This window comes from Penicillium cataractarum (genome assembly GCF_028827025.1).
Source record: "Penicillium cataractarum strain IBT 29864 chromosome Unknown utg000001l, whole genome shotgun sequence".
NCBI classification, from domain to species: Eukaryota; Fungi; Ascomycota; class Eurotiomycetes; order Eurotiales; family Aspergillaceae; genus Penicillium; species Penicillium cataractarum.
In genome coordinates, this window is record NW_026622737.1 from 5,410,134 (window position 1) to 5,428,478 (window position 18,345).

At 50.0% G+C, this 18,345-nt stretch overlaps 7 protein-coding genes across 7 annotated transcripts; 4 read left to right on the top strand and 3 right to left on the bottom strand.

Moving 5' to 3' along the window:
- Positions 1-97: 97 nt before the first annotated feature.
- Positions 98-1,390, bottom strand: N7496_001921 (NO-inducible flavohemoprotein; the record flags this gene model as incomplete). Its single annotated transcript, XM_056694852.1, has 1 exon — positions 98-1,390. One exon carries the CDS (start codon positions 1,388-1,390, stop codon positions 98-100), a length of 1,293 nt encoding a protein of 430 aa, XP_056561581.1.
- A 1,212-nt stretch (positions 1,391-2,602) lies between these two features.
- On the top strand, positions 2,603-3,376 carry N7496_001922 (uncharacterized protein; the record flags this gene model as incomplete). The annotated part of the gene is made up of 1 exon (XM_056694853.1): positions 2,603-3,376. The coding sequence occupies one exon, from the start codon at positions 2,603-2,605 to the stop codon at positions 3,374-3,376; it is 774 nt and encodes a 257-aa protein (XP_056561582.1).
- Positions 3,377-6,878: 3,502 nt separating this feature from the next.
- On the top strand, positions 6,879-7,880 carry N7496_001923 (uncharacterized protein; the record flags this gene model as incomplete). The annotated part of the gene is made up of 2 exons (XM_056694854.1): positions 6,879-7,425; positions 7,492-7,880. The coding sequence occupies 2 exons, from the start codon at positions 6,879-6,881 to the stop codon at positions 7,878-7,880; spliced, it is 936 nt and encodes a 311-aa protein (XP_056561583.1).
- Positions 7,881-8,340: 460 nt separating this feature from the next.
- On the top strand, positions 8,341-9,244 carry N7496_001924 (sugar O-acetyltransferase; the record flags this gene model as incomplete). The annotated part of the gene is made up of 3 exons (XM_056694855.1): positions 8,341-8,441; positions 8,546-8,782; positions 8,884-9,244. The coding sequence occupies 3 exons, from the start codon at positions 8,341-8,343 to the stop codon at positions 9,242-9,244; spliced, it is 699 nt and encodes a 232-aa protein (XP_056561584.1).
- Positions 9,245-9,587: 343 nt separating this feature from the next.
- N7496_001925 (plasma-membrane proton-efflux P-type ATPase) lies at positions 9,588-12,584 on the bottom strand (the record flags this gene model as incomplete). The annotated part of the gene is made up of 4 exons (XM_056694856.1): positions 9,588-9,634; positions 9,699-11,799; positions 11,859-12,089; positions 12,165-12,584. The coding sequence occupies 4 exons, from the start codon at positions 12,582-12,584 to the stop codon at positions 9,588-9,590; spliced, it is 2,799 nt and encodes a 932-aa protein (XP_056561585.1).
- A 1,615-nt stretch (positions 12,585-14,199) lies between these two features.
- Positions 14,200-16,193, top strand: N7496_001926 (uncharacterized protein; the record flags this gene model as incomplete). Its single annotated transcript, XM_056694857.1, has 10 exons — positions 14,200-14,230; positions 14,348-14,451; positions 14,514-14,775; positions 14,835-14,865; positions 14,920-15,001; positions 15,057-15,094; positions 15,153-15,250; positions 15,308-15,702; positions 15,760-15,925; positions 15,997-16,193. The coding sequence occupies 10 exons, from the start codon at positions 14,200-14,202 to the stop codon at positions 16,191-16,193; spliced, it is 1,404 nt and encodes a 467-aa protein (XP_056561586.1).
- Positions 16,194-16,551: 358 nt separating this feature from the next.
- On the bottom strand, positions 16,552-18,312 carry N7496_001927 (origin of replication complex subunit 5 family protein; the record flags this gene model as incomplete). The annotated part of the gene is made up of 3 exons (XM_056694858.1): positions 16,552-17,682; positions 17,747-18,124; positions 18,226-18,312. 3 exons carry the CDS (start codon positions 18,310-18,312, stop codon positions 16,552-16,554), a joined length of 1,596 nt encoding a protein of 531 aa, XP_056561587.1.
- Positions 18,313-18,345: the final 33 nt, after the last annotated feature.

An 18,345-nucleotide genomic window follows, 5' to 3' on the forward strand; every position in this document is an offset into this window, starting at 1 on the left:
AATGACAAACTCGACTACCTGCGCTAACTTGTGACATTCCAACTGATAAGCTGTACTCGAGTATATTCGTACTCTACAAGCCGAACTGTTTCCATGATTAACCCGAAGGAGAACCGAATACCTCCATGTGGATTCGATCTGGCGAGACGCCCAAGCTCTCCAAACTCTGACTCTGTGCTTTCATAAATGGCTGGGGTCCACAGATGTAGTAATCCGCATCGGCTAAGACGGCCTGATCTTTAATTTGCGCCATGTCCACACGACCGATGTGGTCATAGTCCACGCCTTTCTTGTCCTGCGCAGTTGCTTCCTCGTAGAACACCGACCGGCTAACTGATGGGTTTTGGGCAACGATGTGCGCAAGGTCCTTTTTCATGGCGTGAACGTGACCGTTCCGAGCAGCATGGATAAAAACGACTTTACGTGCTTGGCCTTGTTGATCGATAATGAATTTCAGCATGGACATCATCGGCGTCAACCCCACGCCTCCGCTGATCAGCACAGCCGGAGTTGTGGCATTAATATCGAGAACAAAATCACCGAATGGCATGCTGACGTCTAACTCTGCGCCGACTGGCAACGACTCATGGAGGACGTTCGAGACGCGACCGGCTGGTTTAGGTCCCGTCGCGAATTCTCTCTTAACTGAGATCCGGAAGTGGTCTGGGGTCGGTGAATCAGATAGACTGTATTGACGGGGTTGATAGGAGGCCAATTCGGGAACATAGCATCGCACTGTAACGAATTGACCTGGCTTGTACGTTGGAAGCTTGTCCTTGTCGACAGGAACTAGATGGAAGGAGATGATCTCGTCGCTTTCGATTTTCTTGTCGGAAATGAAGAACTTGCGCCATCCTTTCCATCCACCGGGTGTCTTCAAACCTTGCTGGTAAAGGCCCTCTTCAAAGTTGATGAAGATATCGGCGAGTTGTTGATAGGCCGCACCCCAAGCGCTCAGGATATCTTCGCTGGCTGCGGGTCCTAAGACCTCTTTGATGGCGGCCAACAGGTGCTCACCTACAATAGGGTACTGGTCTGCTGTCACGCCTAGGCTGGCATGCTTGTGGCCAATTCGAGATACCGCAGCGCTCAATGCTTCCGGATGATCAATGTTGCTCGCATATGCCCATACGGCGTGCGCCAAGGCAGCGGGTTGCTCTCCAGTTTCTTGGTGGGCGGTATTGAAGATGTTTTGGAGTTCGGGATGAGCTTCAAGCATGCGCTTGTAGAATAAAGTCGTAATAGTCACGCCATGCTCCTGGAGGGCGGGAATAGTAGATTTGACAATCTCCTTTTGCTGCGTTGTGAGGTTTCTCTGCAATGCGGGTACGAAAGCTTGTCGTCGCAGCGTTGGGAGCACTGCCCGTCGAAGGATACTGACCATCGACATTGCGTCAAGATCTTACTTCTCAAAAATGAAAAGGAGTCAAGATGCGACTACCAAGCTGTTGCAGGAGAATTGGAAATTTAAAGAGAACGATTGGGCGGGTTGTTCGGGATTTGTAGGCCACCATTGACATCACCACCATCATATGGGCCCATCCTCGACCCGAAACTTACTACCCAACTCCGCGGAGATTTGACAGGCAATCAATTGGGCCTTGATGACAAACCATGATTTCAGAATCCTCTCACACCCGACAAAATCACTCACATGACTGTCTTGTATACTTCTTAGGCAGAGAGCATGTCGCTAAAGTACAAGTGGGTCAAAGACTTTTTTTTGGCCGGGGTACTCGTCAATTAGGAATTCCCCGGATGACATCAAACGATGGTACTAATGCGATACCCCGTTATCCCATTATTAAGGGAAACTAATAGCTAGAAACGAGTACAAATGTGTCGGGAAAAGAATATAAAATTAAAATTTCCTCTTTACTTTTACTAAAGGCTTTCATATTTGCGGCGTTCAGCGAATAGGTAGCTTCGTTGTAGTTCGAGAATAGTTAAGCGTAACGATTGCAAATTCCAAGGAAATTCCCGGTCCTGATATGAAAGTCTACACAACAGCCCAAGAGGCTAATTATTGGCCTCGACGGCTAAACCCTTTTATTATGACGTCCCATATTGCTAGGTATCTGACTATATCATAGAATAATTTCAAAGCAACATCCAGCATGTTGCTTGGATCTAACCGAAACTTGGTAGCCGTAGAAGACAGTGTATTCTCGCAGTAGTAGACATAACCAAAGCGCTTTCTTGACATATGTAGATTCTATGCCTTGTGTATATTCTGCCCTTCGAGGAGCGACATCATTCATAAAGTAACAGCGCTCTTTTGGTTGTCTCCCAGTCTCACATAAGTGTTGACCAGAAAGAACAGGTACATGGCCAAGGTACAGTACAGTCTCGATAAGGTACCTCTCGCATGTCACCATCCACCTCGTATTTTGCTGCCTGTTTTCTCTCACTGCGGCACCTCTCTACATATCACCCTCGACTCCTTTCACTTTCCAAAACCTAATCACATCTCGTGCTCACGGGCTCTGCAGGTAATATTACCTTAAACCGTCAGCTTCGTGCCTTTGCGCCATCGTGTGTTAGTTTGCGGCCCTATCTTCAAAAGCGCGACCCGGCCCAGTCTCCGGCACCTCCAACCGTCATGCCCGGGATGGCCTCTGAAATGGAGTTGATGATGCAAAGCCTGCCTGAAGATGTTGGGAAGCTCAAAGATCATACCAACTACACTCGATGGCACAGTCGCCTCCGCCGTGCTCTTAAGCAACGAGACAATCGCTTCTGGCCTACTCTAACGGGCGCGAACAAGCCACCAGTCTTGCACAAGCTGTCTGTCCCTGATGATAATGTCGTGCGCGAGACTCTCGCCGACAAGTACATCGTTTCTCTGGAATCTATCTCTACGAATCAAATAGCCGACCACATCAACAAAACTGTCCACCAGCCTAATGCTTCACTCTTCGCGTGGAAAGCCATCGATCAAAAGCTACTACCTCTCTTCCTGGTCACTCTGGGATCTCATCTCCAGTTCCATGTTAGATTGGCCAAGACAGGCTCGGAAGCCTACCGCATCATCGAGGGCATGTTTAACGGATTAGCGAAACAGCATGTGTGGGCCAACTGGATCAACTGCACTTTCATCGCTCACAAAACGGCTCCGGACTTTATCTACCGCTGGCGTCGAGCTTTGGATGAGGTGATTTATCTTTTCGAGGATGATGCACCCTCGCTCAAGTGCCAGTTCTGTCAGTTTATGGCTGCAATTGATGGTCATCCTAATACAAAGTTCTGGGCACGGAAGGCTTCTTTTGATATGAGTGATGCTTCTGTGATGGAAAGGGTATTTCAGTCCTTTTTGTCACACTTGCCAAAATCTGGAAGAGTGGCCAATGGACTGAAGGTACATTGGAACATTTGACCTCCGGGAGAATTGAGAATTAGCTGGTTACGAAGCTCTCCTACCTGGAATGTCTTGGGGCTGGATATCTGTGGATTAAAGCACACGTTCCCTATTATCCGTTTTTAGGAATTTGGGGTTCCAGCAATCTCAATGGAGTCGACGAGTGATCTTGAATATTAAATGTCTCGGTTTATAACTGAGACAGTGCTATGCTAGTTCATCCTCTTTGCCAATAAAAATCTAAAAATGCTCATCGGAACTCTCATTTCTCTACGACTATTTTCATTAAGCTTAATTTTAGTACTCACTCTACTAGATAGCTCCGGACCGGAGTCCGAGTTACCTCCGGATCGCAATGAAAATAATACCGAAAATCCGGAGCTTTGAGGATATGCAACAGAGAGAAGACTCCTCATAGGTAATAACCTTTCATGTGTCCATGGAAGTAGGTATTGGTTAATAATTGAGAAGGGCATCAAGATGACTACAATCTGGATTTGTTTCTAGGTCCACGTTGCATTGGCATTAGGCAAAACGATCCTGACCAGGCACTATGGAGCGCTGCAGCACAGAATCGGTAGCCTAGAGCTACCCGATCGAGGTTCGAGTGAGAAGCAAGACTATTCGAAACTTACAAGTTCTTGGAGGTGACCCAAAGGGGTTTCTGGTGCTTGCGCAATACACTCTGATACATGAATGTCTACTCCGTACTGGTGTCTAATTTCGCAGAGAGTTGAGAATAATGAGCGACGTTATGAACACAAGCTGTTATTTCCTTGAGTCATGTAGCAAGAACAAATTTGAGAATACATAGAATCTGATATTGCGTGAGCTGGCTTCTTCCAGTCCTTCTCCATGCTCCCCAGGGAGAATTTAACTAACCCTAATATGGATCATGACGACTCTAACATCTGTGGGTATGCCTCAAGTCCAAGACTGAAACTCCTTCTATTAACTCCGACGTCCTACAAACATGAGGCTCAAGCTTGTTCTAGGTTTCTGCTTATTCTGTTCGTTCTGTCAGCCAAGCTAACCAGGCTGTGCACCAACGCCAGTACTACCATTCATGCTCGTACAAAGGCGCATTTGGAGGCCCGACGAGTTGTCACACATATATCCTGATCTCGACAGCGGTGAATTTGAATGTAACCAATAAAACGTCGAACCTTGTCGAGTGGATCTAATCTTCTCGCGCCGAAGTGATCTTCCCCCTTGCTATCAGCCGCATGTTCAATAATAGTACATCCTGTGTTCGGGCAGTCCGTCCGAGTGTTTGAAATGTAGATCCTAAGTATCGTTGCCTGCATGTCGGCCTTTTCATACACCCCGAAAGGATGGAAAGAGCGGCCCTTTGTTTCACTCGGCTACTTGGAAGAATCTTTATACCTGGGCTCTGGACACTCGGGCCGTCTTTGGTCGTTTGGCAAACTTTCAAGCCATTATTTTGCTCCCCCCACGATACGTGGATTAATGTCGACATCTCCTTCTATCCCATCGCCATTCGTAGATGCGGGGTCGCCCTTTGGCGTCTTCTTGGCGGCTCCTTGGCTAAATCCAATGGGAGATTTAAGCCGGTCGCTAAGCATCGTGAACTTCAGCTGGTGACCCGTCAGCGTACTCGGGGGGATGTCCGATGTACTTTTCTTGTCCAGTTTCTCTTCTGGCATATCGATTCTGCTGTTTATTGTCACGCCGGCGATGACTGTGACTAACCCTAATAAGAAAGGGCCATACATGGGGATTACCCTCGGGGCATTGAGCCTTGCTGGGCTGATGGGCCGCCAATTACGGGGGCCCTGAAATGCTTATGGGTCGTACCATCTAGCACTCACTCTTGCTGGGGTATTATCGAGTCCATTTGAGGTAACAATCGTATTCACGTAGACTTTTCTATCAAGAGGACTGAGCGGTTGCATGAGAACTGGAAAGTTCCAACCATCTCTAAATTGCAGAGAGTGGAGCATGCGAGACGCATCATTGTACTGTATGTCAATGGATCTCCTCCGTAGCTTCTTCTAGCCGATGCAAATGCAATGAGAATAATCAGATAATACTACTGTCATGTACTACATCTCCAGACTCAATCAAGAAAGACAGATCAAGCGCTCAACCAACCGTTCAACCACGTTTTTCCTTGTTGAAAAATTCCGCTTCGCAAGTTGAGCCGTGATTGCAATTTCTGCAATATTTCGCGAGGGGCTGCGGGTTTAGGCAACTTAATTTTACCTTTTCCTCGGCTCCAATGAATTAGACAACTCACTAGTTCCGCAGTTTAATCCTAAATAGTACATACAATAAAAATCCAACCGCATGAAATATCCTCCCCCACGCCCAACCTCAAGTGTCGTGATCCATAAGAATATTGCCCTTTGAAGAAAGAGTTTCGTAAAAGGGGCCGAGCAAAACACGGTCCATTGCTTCATCGGCTGTCCTCTCGAAGGCTGAGCGGAACAATGTTCCGATGACAGAAAGCCATAATCAGCCTCCTATTTCCCTTTAACCAAATACGCTGTTGCCTACCCTCGTGTCAGATGGGGGTATGAAACATTCGAGTCCAATAAGACGAATAAGCGACCGAGCGCGCTGACCCATGGACCCTGGACTAGCGTTGTAGGGGGCATAATATGCACCAATCCTTGTCCTCAATTGTTCCCAATAAGCTTTACCTGCCGTCGCTTGAAAGCTTGGCCCCCTGAATCAACCAAAGACATACTCCCAACGGAGGATCTGAGGGTCGATCGTCTTTCGCCCCGTACCCTTTCCTTTGCGTTGGGAATTTCAATTATATTGTTTTTTTGGGGAACATCTATCGGCCTTCTCGAAAGGCAGATTTGACTCGCGACTTGCTTCCTCTTGTACTTTGCATGAAAAGTATAAACCGGCTGAACGGCAAGACGAACTCTTTTCCACGAGATCAACTTCCCCCGCGGGCAAACCACTAGTCTACTAGACTGCTTTTGCTCTCCCAGAATGGCAATGGAGCTTGTGGCCACTTGTTAGTTAAACTCACAGAATGTCACTACTGGCCTAACCCATTGGGGTGTCCCTTTTTTGGTTCCTGTCGTGCTAAGGCTGAGAAGGCTGCCTCGGGTGTGGATCGTAGCATGCGTTTTTCTGGGGCGTAATGGGGGCAACAGGGGGTACGAGCTTGAGCAAATTTCTTTCTTAAGTAAACCGAAGTCCTCGATTGCTCGTGGATGTTCTGTTCCTGCTGTTTTTATTCTTTTTACCCAATGTTCTTTTAATCTTTGCACCGCCATATCTATACACTCCTACCTAATTCACCATGGCGATCTAGATCCTGCCAGCCGGAGAGTATTAGATTGACCGTCCATAATTCTTCTTTTTCTTCTCTTCTTTTACGTGTGTTACTTCGATCCTTGACCTTCCTCCGCTAATCATCCACCTACTTGTTCCTCGCCTTCCCATCTCCCAACATCCTGCTCCTCATCCATCCTCTTGCGCTGGTCTTTGAATCTCTCTACATCTCTCTGCATCTCACGTTTACATCACGCCCATCATGATCGACCTTGCTGCTCGCCATGCTGGTGAGAACTTGAAACACAAGCCTCTCCAAGCAATCTCCAAGCTCGCCCCATTCTCCGCCCTGATCATCTCCATCATCCTCGTCATCTTCTTCCTTATCCGCTTCTACATCCTCGAGGGCTTCCTGATCAAGTGGCTGTATGGCCCCATCTACACCAATCTGAACGAGCAGAACCGCCGTGGCTTCATCAATCATCACATTGCGGGTGCCACCAAGATCCTTATTCTCGCAATCGCCGCCTATCCCTTCGTGGTCATCACCTTTGGCAAGGAAACGTTCAGCACGCCGTTTGCTCCTCAGCTAAACTCAGTGGTCACCATGGGAGACATGCTCATCGTCGTTGCTCAGATGCTGATTGCCATGTACATCTTTGAGCTGCTCTATCGATCCAAGCTGTCTCCCGTTGCGATCCTGCATCACATCGGGACAATCATCATTGGACAATCGGCGATTGCGATTAGTTTGAGGCTGGCACGTGAGCCAGATGCTGATATTGAGTTCATTTTGTGCACAGTATGGGGTAAGTTAATTACGTGATCAACATCCGCAAAATGTCAAGATATCAAATATTAATATCCCACTATAGGTGCTTTCGATATAGTGTCCGAATTCTTCCCCCATGTTGCCATTGTTCTCTATCGCATCTGGCCTAATCGTCACAAGTTTCTCAGCACGGTCTTTCTTCTCTCCTGTTTCACCACCGCAGCTGGCACCACTTGTGAGACGATTGTGACGATGTGGCTCTTCGGAACTCTCTGGAATCAGTGGCAGATAGCCTTCAAAGTGGCTACACCTCTGCTTCACATCGCATTCTCAGCGGCGCAGATCCACGGCAGCATGGTCTTCTGGCGGATGTACAAGAAGCAGCGAAAACTTCTTCGGGAGGAAGAAGAGCGAGCCGATTCCTTTAAGGAAGGGAATATTGGCATCGCACTGCAGTCGTCCGCCGAGTCCATGTTTCCAGAGAATCGGTGAGGGAGTTCCTGCTAGAGGAATAGCTTGTCTTCCAGACATGCATAGCATTTCTGTATTGGTTTTTTGTCGTTTCCAGAGGCGTTTCTACGGTGCATGTGTGGGTCATTGCATTTGCCCAGGGCATACAACGGGCTGGCCAGTCTGCTTTTTCTTCGGTAGTTAGAGGAGTATGGTGATATGTTTCTACCATACTCAAAAATCAATTACACTGGGATTTCTGAATATTTCTTATCAACTTTCTTGTAAATATAGTAATTAATGCAAGGGGCTCATGCATAAGCCCGCTCCGAGAAATGCCCGACCCCCTCTTCTTATCGTCTTGGCCGCTGATCCCCCGCCAGCATCTTCTGTCTGACATACCCCAACTTCGAAACAACTCAATCGCTTCAATCCGCCATTATTTTCAGATCCAAAACCTGGAGCATATACAACAAGACCAGCGCTTTCCAAACCGCCCATAATGGCATCCTCGGCGAAACGTCCCGAACTAATAGCGATTGCCCGCGATCTGGCTGGCGTGCCGATGAGTGACGACTATGAGAAGATGATATCGGGCATGCTGTACGTGTTGACACCCGGCGGTCTACCATTCCGATAGATTATACATATTAATGAATAGTATCCACTATTCTAATACTGACTGCCTAACCTGTTACGCCTCCTAGTTACAATCCACTCCTCCCAAGCCTGGAAGAAGCCCGACACCGCTGCCGCATCTTGACCAACGACTACAACAATCTGGACCCACGCACTGTGCCATCTGAACAGATCAGGGACGTCCGTTTTGGCCTTCTACAAAAGCTGGTTGGGCGGGTAGGTGAGGGGTCGTTTGTCGAGCCGCCATTTCGGCCGGATTACGGGTGCAATGTCGTCATCGGGAGGGATTGCTTTATCAATTGGAAGTAAGTCGGCGGAGCCTATTTTCTTCGTTTCCTGCTGGTGTCTTTCTGTTTGTTCGTGCGGTTACACGTATTCCAGACGTGTTCTTACGTGACAATCGCAGCCTAAGTATCCTTGACACGTCTCTCGTGATTTTGGGGGATCGCATTCAAATGGGCCCAAATGTTGGCATCTATACCGCCGGACATGAGACGAGTGTCTTGTCCCGGCGGAAGTATATCGAGTTCGGACATCCGGTGCGAATTGGCGATGATTGTTGGATTGGCGGTAATGTAGTGATCCTCCCTGGAGTGACTATTGGCGAGGGATGCACTATTGGAGCAAGCTCTGTGGTTACAAAGGACATTCCGCCTTTCTCGGTGGCTGTGGGAAGTCCTTGTAAGGTGATCAAAACTATACAATCCGCCGAGGAAGAGGAACAAGATCCTGAGAATCCTTACCGAGCAATGAAAAGAGAGTTGTAATCATAGAAACTTCATTAAATGGGCCGAAAAAAGAAAGAGCATCTAAATCTGCCATAACAGGCCACGAGCAGGCTAACTTCTGTTTCTGTCGTAAAACATACAGAGCTAAGGATGAGCTGCGTTGCCTCGTGGTAAACATATCATGGCGGAAAACTCTCGCCCAGAACTCTCAAAACAAAATCAAAACTCACACCAGTCACCTTCTCTCCTTCCTTTGATTCACCCCGTTGATATCTTTGACGAGAACCCAATTTGCATGGGCCTCGTCAGGCCATCTCCTTGAGAGTGAGAGTCACTGGGGGGGGGGGGGGGGGGGGGGGGGGATTTTTCCCAGCCTCACTTCTCAAGTCGATCTCTCGTGCTGGGCCGAAACCCGCTGCAGAGAGAGCACTGTGACTGGTTAGTACAAATCCTGTTATAGGTAGGTGCTTTAGAAAAACGGAGGGGTACTTACAAAAGTCCTCCCAGGACCGCTCTCGAGCCTTGGCTCGCAGACTACGACCGTGCATCAGGTCGTCGAACCCCTGCGAGTTCTGCAGGAAGTTATACACGATTCCGAGTATAACAACAACACCGAGGGAGAACACCCAGGTCCGAATCACGGCAACGATGGAGGTTGCCGGGTGGGCAAACGTGCCGAAGACCACCATCAGCGTCGCCGTGATATCGACGGCCAGAACCGCCATCAGCAGCTGCAAGGATGGCAGGTTCTTCCAGAAGGGCCCATCGATATGGCGAGTGACCAGGATCAGCCAGTTCTGAGTCAGGGTGATCTCAAGGAACATCACCGAGTCACGATCTCCGAAGTTTTGTACCAGACCGCCCCCCTCCCCATGCAGAAGCATGGTGCCGAACGCAATCCAGGATCCAGCTGCCAAGATGAAGCCCATGATGATGGAAATGCCCCACAACTTGGGCTGGTTCCATTTGACTGGGGAAATCGAGAAAGGCGCATTGTCATAGGCAATTGCCAGCGTGGCAATGTCGGCAAAGATGGCGACCAGGACAACGTAACGAAGATCCATGACTGCGTTCATGGAGATAATCCACAAGCCAAAGAAGATCATCAGATGCAGTGACAATGCAATGCGATAAATCACATACGAGTACATGCGGTGGAAGATCTGACGGGAGAGCTTGATGGCGTCAATAATGGCCGACAAACCGGGAGCCATGAAGACAATGTCCGCAGCTGAGCGAGCAGCATCAGAAGCACCCTCGACCGCAATACCAGTATCAGCCTTCTTCAGCGATGCAGCATCATTGACACCATCTCCAGTCATGGCCACCAGGTGACCTCGCTTTTGGAGAATCTCCACAACGCTGTACTTGTGTTCAGGGTATACCTCCGCAAAGCCATCCGCAGCCTCGACAAAGTCATTGACTTCAGAGCCAGGCATGTCACCAGCACCAGTCACCCCCAGGCGTTCCGCATTATAGATGTTGGTGCCAAGTCCGAGTTGACGAGCAGTCTCGCGTGCAATACCCACAGCATCTCCAGTCAGCATTTTGATGGAAAGCCCGAGTCGCTGGGCCTCTGCAATGGTCTTTGCGGTGTCGTGGCGAGGAGGGTCCAAGCATGGTACAATTCCCAGAATTTGCCAAGGCTGGTTATCGATCTTGCGAGCAACACCAAGGGCACGGAATCCACGGCTGGCAAACTCAGTGACCTTCTCAAGGTATGCTGTTTCAACCAGCCCGTCGATGGGGTGATCATCCTTGACAGTTCGCAGCACTGGGAGCGGTGCGCCCTTGACACAGATAATTCGCTCGCCTTGAGGTGACTCAACAATAGCCGTGACTTTCTTGGAAACCGGATCAAATGGGTGGAACTCGATGACCTTGTATGATCCAATCGCCGCCTTTACCTCTGGATACGCCCTGAGAGCTTTGAGGAAGACTCTATCGATGGCATCGATTGCTCTTTTCTTGTGACTTGCGGCCAGGCAAGCAGTTAACATGATCTCGCTCTCGGTCACATTGGGAGTTGTGTACGGGTCGCCAAGGGCAAGCTTGTTGCGGGTCAGAGTGCCGGTCTTGTCCGAACAGAGGATCTCAACTCCTGCCAGTGACTCGATGGCGGATAGCTTTTGCACAACCGCTTGTCGCTTGGCTAGGTAGGATGCACCGACAGCCATTGTGGTGGTGACAACAGCCGGAAGACCAACTGGGACTCCAACGACGGTGATTGCCAGAGTGAAATCCAGAATGTCTCTGATTGGGTTTGACCGGTAAAAGGATGCCACCCAGACCACGAAGAGAGTGATGGTCACGAGCGCCAGAAGAATCATACTGATGCCATTCAGGACCACGGTGAAATGACCAGCTCCGCCATCTGCAAGAATCACGAGTGCTGCAGCCCGTCCAACAAAAGTCTGGTCCCCAATTGCAGTTACAATCATGCGGGCGATTCCCCGCTTGACAGTGGATGAGGCGAAGCAATTGTCATTGTGGTGCTTATCGACTGCGAGAGATTCACCGGTGATGGATGACTGATCGACTTGTAGGTGAGCTCCTTCACTGAGCATGACACCATCGGCTGGAATGATTGTGCCCTGCAGATCAAGTTAATAAGCTGTTGCATGATACTGATGAGCGTACAGAGAGAACTTACATCTTCGAGGTGGACAACATCACCAGGGACCACTTCCTCTGCAGCAATCTCCAGCATATGCCCGTTTCGGGTCACAGTAGCCTTGAGAGCCAGTGTCTCCTTGAGGCTGTCAACAATGTTTCCAGCATGAAATTCCTGGGCAAAGCTGACGACTGCATTGAGCATCAGCAGACTGCAGATAACAGCGAAGTCAACCCAATCCTGCAAGCCGCTAGCCAGCAATGCAGAGCACTGTTGAAGTTCTTTGTTAGCTTACTTCCATATGCAAGGCAAAAGGGAAGTATGTGCATCGTCAGGGATACATACCAGCATGACAATCTGCACAGGTCCGACAAAGAGCATCAAGAACTTCACCAGGTTGTTTCGGTGTTCCTGCCTCAGGCAGTTTCTGCCATACTTGCGGCGTGCAGCGATGACCTCTGCATCATTCAAGCCCAAGTTGAGGTTGGTTTCAAGCAGCCCAGCATGATAGCGAAGGCCAGTCCCTTCAGCAATGGTGATAACCTCTGGGTCAGGCCCCTTACCATCCTCCTCCTCAAGCTCAGTGATGAGAAGCTCAATGTCTGCAACAGACTCCTGTTGAGTAGACTCTCGTTGAACAAAATCGTCAAGCCTGACACCGCCAGAACTCTCAGAATTGCAACGGTCAGAGGCTGCAGAAGTTGCCAAAGCATCCTTGTCCTCCTGGTCACTTGCGTGATCTGGAAGGTGGCTGCTAAGCGACATGTTGCGGATATCGAAAGGATCCAAAGTCCTCGGAGACGAAGGGCTGGATACGGTGTTGCGTGGCATAGAAGAGATGTTTTTATGATTATGAAGAACGATGAAAGGAAGAGGTGTTATGGATGGGTGTGGGAGAGAAGTGATGGGTGAGAAGGAAAAGGAGGAAGATGATTGGGGGGGGGACACAACAGTTGAGAACAACCTCCCGTGACTACGGCACATCTCTCTACAGCAGGAATAGAAGGTACGACTACTTCTTCGGACCAGCGTGACGCGTCTGGTTGGGAGTTTACTATGGAAGGGCCCCAGCGAAGCCTATCATGGGCTTGGGACGCGTGCCTACGGTCAACAAAGTCTGGGTTGAGCAAGCAAGAGCGAGCCAACGGCAAAGTCGAAATTGCCAGAAGAGGAAGGGTATGAGGCAGCTAGAGGCTCAGGCGCCTAAGCGCTCGGGATAGCGCTTAGACGAGGATTTCGCCTCGCAGCAATTGGCCGAGGATACCAGCTTCGAGAGGACTGATATCCATTAGATTTCCTGTTGCTTTCTCAGTGTCCTTATCTGGAGTGTGGACATGCTTCCACGGCAATGTCTAGTTCTATATCACTCTGGGACCAGACGAAAATGGAATTTGTAAGCATTGGATCTCAAGTCATGCAGCGCTGTCATTTGCTATTGGGCAAGAAATCCGAGTCCATTGTGGCCAGAACAACAAATTGAGGCTCAATCTACGGGATTCCAATCTCTCCAAAAATGCTATCCTATTTTCCGTCATGGACGAGGCCTTTCTCTAATGTATCTTGACTATGCTGGCGTGATGATGGTCTGTGACGGAGTAGTGGTTGCTTCAATTGAATCGTGACATTCTGGGTGGAGGATGACCTGGAACTACATCAAAATTCTGATGAAAAGTTAGCTCTGCCAGTTCCTTCCAATAATTTGACTCAATTACATCCATGGATACAACCCTTTCGAGGGAGTGAATTATACTCGAGTGTGCCAAAGATATACTTCGAACAATTCGAATGCGGAAGCAACCAAGATGAACATGTTTGCTGGGACACAACATCACAAAGTAAACGAAACTCTACGTTTACGAGTCCACCCCCCAAAAGTCAAATCAGGCAACGACTAAGTGGACTACAATCGTCGCGGCAACCATGTTGAACCGTGGTGGCTGGCGGGTATAGTTAACGATCTATACGACCACCCATCCATGGACCCTTGGTTGTCGCCTCAGGCACCGGATTATGTAATTGCCTGGACGTCGTCGTCGCCATCGAAGAAAATCGATGCCGCTGAAGCAGCCCGTCAACTGGGCGATGGTGGAATGAGCTGTACACGCTTGCTTCAACAATAGCTTTGTGTTTACTGGTCCTTTGAGAGGCATGGTTGTCGTCCCCGTTGCCTATCTGACGGCCTCGTGAGCCTGTCTTTGAATCTTCCATCAATCCGCTCAACCCACCTCTTTCCATTTCCCATATTATGTTTCACGCCCAAACAAGTGTTTTACGAACCTTTTGATTCCTCATTCTCTCACATTTCAATTTGCTACATCGATATCTCTCTTCATCCCAGAGGCTACACCAACCTTGTTCTTCATCCCAGAGCTCCATCAAGATGAATCCCGAGATCCCCGGCTTCTATTACGGTGAGTACCATGCTATCAACTACATATTTAAACTGCACACTTGGCGCCCTCGACGACCTCATTTCGTGGCCCTTTGTGTTTGTCAGCACTAAACTGATACGGCTTCTTATCAAACAGACCCTGAGAAGAAGAAGTACTTCAAGATTCAGCCCAACCATGCTTCGCCACCGGGTGCTCAGTATTCCCAGGAGTCCGTCAAGCGCAAGCGTCACGAGCAAGAGGTCAGTGTTCATCGTCTCACGAACGAAGGTTTCTCAAATCTGTTGATGCTAACTTTCCACAGGAACAGGAGAAACAGGCGCACGTCAGTCGGCGGATCGCCCGCGAGACCGTCCTCAAGCCAAGTTTCCTCCATCACGCACTCATCAGTGTGGACCGGGAAGTTGGAACGCGTTTGTTCTCTGCTGCTGAGCTGCAGGATCGACAGGCTAGTATCTACGTGAGCCAGTTGAAGCGCACCAAGCTTCATCAATTCGAGCCGTGGCCTGGCCCTTGTAATATCCGTCATGTGCTGCGACATCCTCGCTCGGGTATCCTGATCACCAGTACGTACCTAACGCTGCTTCGATGTCATTTGGATGATTAACTAATAAACCTTCACTAGCTGGAATCCAAGGAAATGCATCTTCTGTCTCGTCAGTTCATCCTCTATCTTACTCCCGATGGGAGTACTTGCTTATTCGTTACAGGATCTGCTTCCCCGATAATGAGGAAGAGAAATGGACATACAACCAGACCATGGAGCGGCTTCTTTTCAGAGAGCCTTACAGAGTATGTCACTCCGTGCCTCACCCCTGATAAAAGTTACTGACCATTTCACTTGCAGCTATCGTCAATATCTTTGAGCCATACCGGGTACTTATTGTATGTCATCTCCGGGTATCCTGCATCCCCGTCCAGCGAACCCACTAACACACCGCAGGGCAACAATGGACAGTGGCCCACAAGGCGAATCCTTTCTATCTCCGCGGCTACTCCCAAATCCAGACGAGGGTGGTGACTACCGCTGGCCATCTCAATGTAAGACACACGCATCACGCACCCAACCAGACCATCCATTAACAAATCCCCCAACAGTCCTCCACCCCATCCGCATCCGCACCACGCAAACCCTCTGGTGCTCGGCAGCCTGTCCAACAGGTGACAAGGCCCTCTTCGCCGTCGGAACCTCGGACGGACTGCACACGCTCGAGGGACAGAGCAGCCACTGGACGCTGTCGCAGAAGCCCCTGCCCAAAGAGCAGAGCAACCGGGGCCAAGGATTTCGCCGACACGGCAACTCCTCGCACGCAAGCGTGCAGGCAGTCGAGTGGCTCACCTCGGACGTCATCGCGTCGGGGCTGCGCAACTCGTCCGTCTTCCTGTACGATGTGCGCTCTGGTGAGAATTCGCTGCGGCTGCAGCATTCGCAGTCGGTCACGAAAATCCGGAAGGTAGATCCGTGGCGGATTGTTGTTGGAGGCTACAACTCGGTAAGTCGTGTATTCTACATGTGCTAGGTTAGGTTTGTCTCGCTCACGCTAGGTCAGGTTGAAATGTATGATATCCGTTTCGCAGCCGGGGGCCTCCAACACAAGCCCAAGCCTATGAGCGGCTCTCACATCTCGAGCCGCCCATATCTTTCCTTCCGGGACTTCTCGCCCGAGGAGATCCCCGACTTCGATGTGAGCATTGAGTTGGGCCTGTTGGCATGCGGTAAGATATCGCTTTTCCTACCTTTCCCTATACCTTGATGTTATCGTTTTCTAATCACCCTCACTCTCCAGCATCCGATGATAGGAAGGTGCGCTTCTTCTCTCTGAACACTGGGAAGTCTGTCCGTTCGCCCCTCTTGAACACCCCCTATCGCCGGCCCATCACGGGCTTGTGCTTCGAGGCGACTGGGGAGATGAGCCCGCTCGGGCCGCAGACGCCCAGCTTGCTGGTTTCTTCTCAGGCTACTGTAGACCAGTGGGTCTGGTAAGGGTGCTTTGTCTCTCTGTGGTTCTGTTTCTCGTCTGGCGTAACTTTCTGTTCTTTTCGGGGATACCCTTTTGTCATTTTTGTTGGTGTTTCTTCTCCGTTATTCTTATCATAGGCATCAATGTTTGATTCTAATCCTTTCCTTTCTGTAAACCGTCCGGTGACAGTTCTGACTATACTCTACACGTGATACAAAGGTGAGTATGTAATCCATAAGAAAAGGGTATAATTCATTCGCATCCCACGTAAGGTGTTTTGCATGCAACCGACAACCAAATCCAAACTCCAATGCAAATAGTCTAAATCACTAAACCCATATTCGTACGCCAGTAGTGCATAAAACAGATTGTATGACACGATCAATCCAGTCCACCTGCAAGCCATTCCCCAACCTCGACGCCAATTCCCTTCGCCAACTCCCCAATCCAATCCCCTGACACATTCACACACCATTTCTCACCCGCGTCAGAACTGGTATTTCCGCTACCCGTACTGGCAAATCCAACATGACCCGAAGCAGGGACCACGAGACGCAAACGGCGTAATGTCGCTAGTTCAGCATAGATCTGGTCTGCGACGGCTGCGGTGTTGATAGGGTTCTCAGGTGGATTTGGATCGACGGCGTGGTAGATTGCTAGTAGACGTTCTAGTGGGAATGGACGAGCGGATAGAATGGTTGATGGGCCTGTGATACCCGCGCCACCGCCGACGGCGGATGTCGTTGCTGAAGATGTTGCAAAGGCTGAAGAGAGTGTGGACTTGGTGATACGGGTTTTCGTCCGCTTGCCCTTTCGGGGGGTGGAGGGGTCGTCGTTTGCAGCGGCCCTGTCTTCCGCCTGTGCTTGGGACAGGACCTTCAGTCGGCGACGATGGTGAGCACGCTTGTTACGTGCGGATAGTGAGCTCGACGAGAACTTGGAAAAAAAGATCGTGTCCAGGCGTTGCGGGGTGTGAGATGCCAGGTACGCCGATGTAAGGATCAACGTCGAGAAATAAGGGAGATGAGGTAGAGCAGACGGTGCTGCTGAGGTTGCTAATGGCTTGCGCACTGTCTTGCTCGAAGCAGAAGTGTCCTCGGGCACAATTCGGTGGACCAGTGCAGACTCGCCCTGGTGCCGGAAAAGAGCCCTGTTCTTCACCAGTAGACGGGTAAAGTCCCATTCCGTATTTCCACCGGGAGGGGCTTCGCCTTGAACCACTGGTGCAACGAACAGGGGCCATAGCCGGTGACATATAGATCGGAAAGTTGGAATTGATCCTGCTGTCGGGCCGACCAGGGTGTCGTAGATTGTCGCAACGAAATGGGGATATACCCGTGAGGAGGTCTCGTCGGGTAGATTTTCTACCGAGGGCATCGGAGAGGCTAGTAGAATATCGATCGCCTCTTTCCGCGTATACGGAGGGAAGCTGACATGGGGAACAGCCGCATTTTGTAGGAAGAGCGGTCGAGGAGTCGAACTCAGAACGAGAACAACACAAAGAGACGGAATCTGTAGAGCCAGAAAGTCAGTACTCTATCACGAGCGGCTACATCCCGGGGCTTGGACAACTTACAATCTCTCCGAGTCTCGCCAGGGCAGACAGTAATGTTGGTGGCGCCTCTCGCTGGCGATCAATCTCATCCAGCACCAACACAAACTTTCCACGCTGCTCCTCCGCCCTAGCCGCGAGACACTCCTCCAGCAGCACTGCAAGCGTACTAACATGCTCGCATCGACCTTTGCCGTATTTCTCCCATTCATCTTTCTGACCCAGAGCCTCGAGTGTATTCCACAGAATCTTAGTGAGGAGATGTCGTGCCGTAATACATTCCGAGCTGCGGACGAAGGCGTGCGGTACCTCGAGTGTTGACAGGACACCACGAAGGATTGTAGTTTTGCAAGTAGCGGACACTCCGTGTACGACTAAGCTCGACAGACTAGGGGTATTTGGCTATCGTAAAGAGCACAAGTTAGCAAGCTTCAAAAGAGGACGCTGTCCGGTCTAATTTCCATGGGCTGCGGAGATCCTGGAAACCTCCGAGAAATACTTACATGAAGCAGGCTGGCAAGCTGCCGCGCCTGTACGTCCCGACAGGGCCATTGTGCGCTCAGGGAGCGAGAAACTTCCACGGGCTGCATGAGGTCCCGAATCCCAGCTTCTTTCGCTGTAGA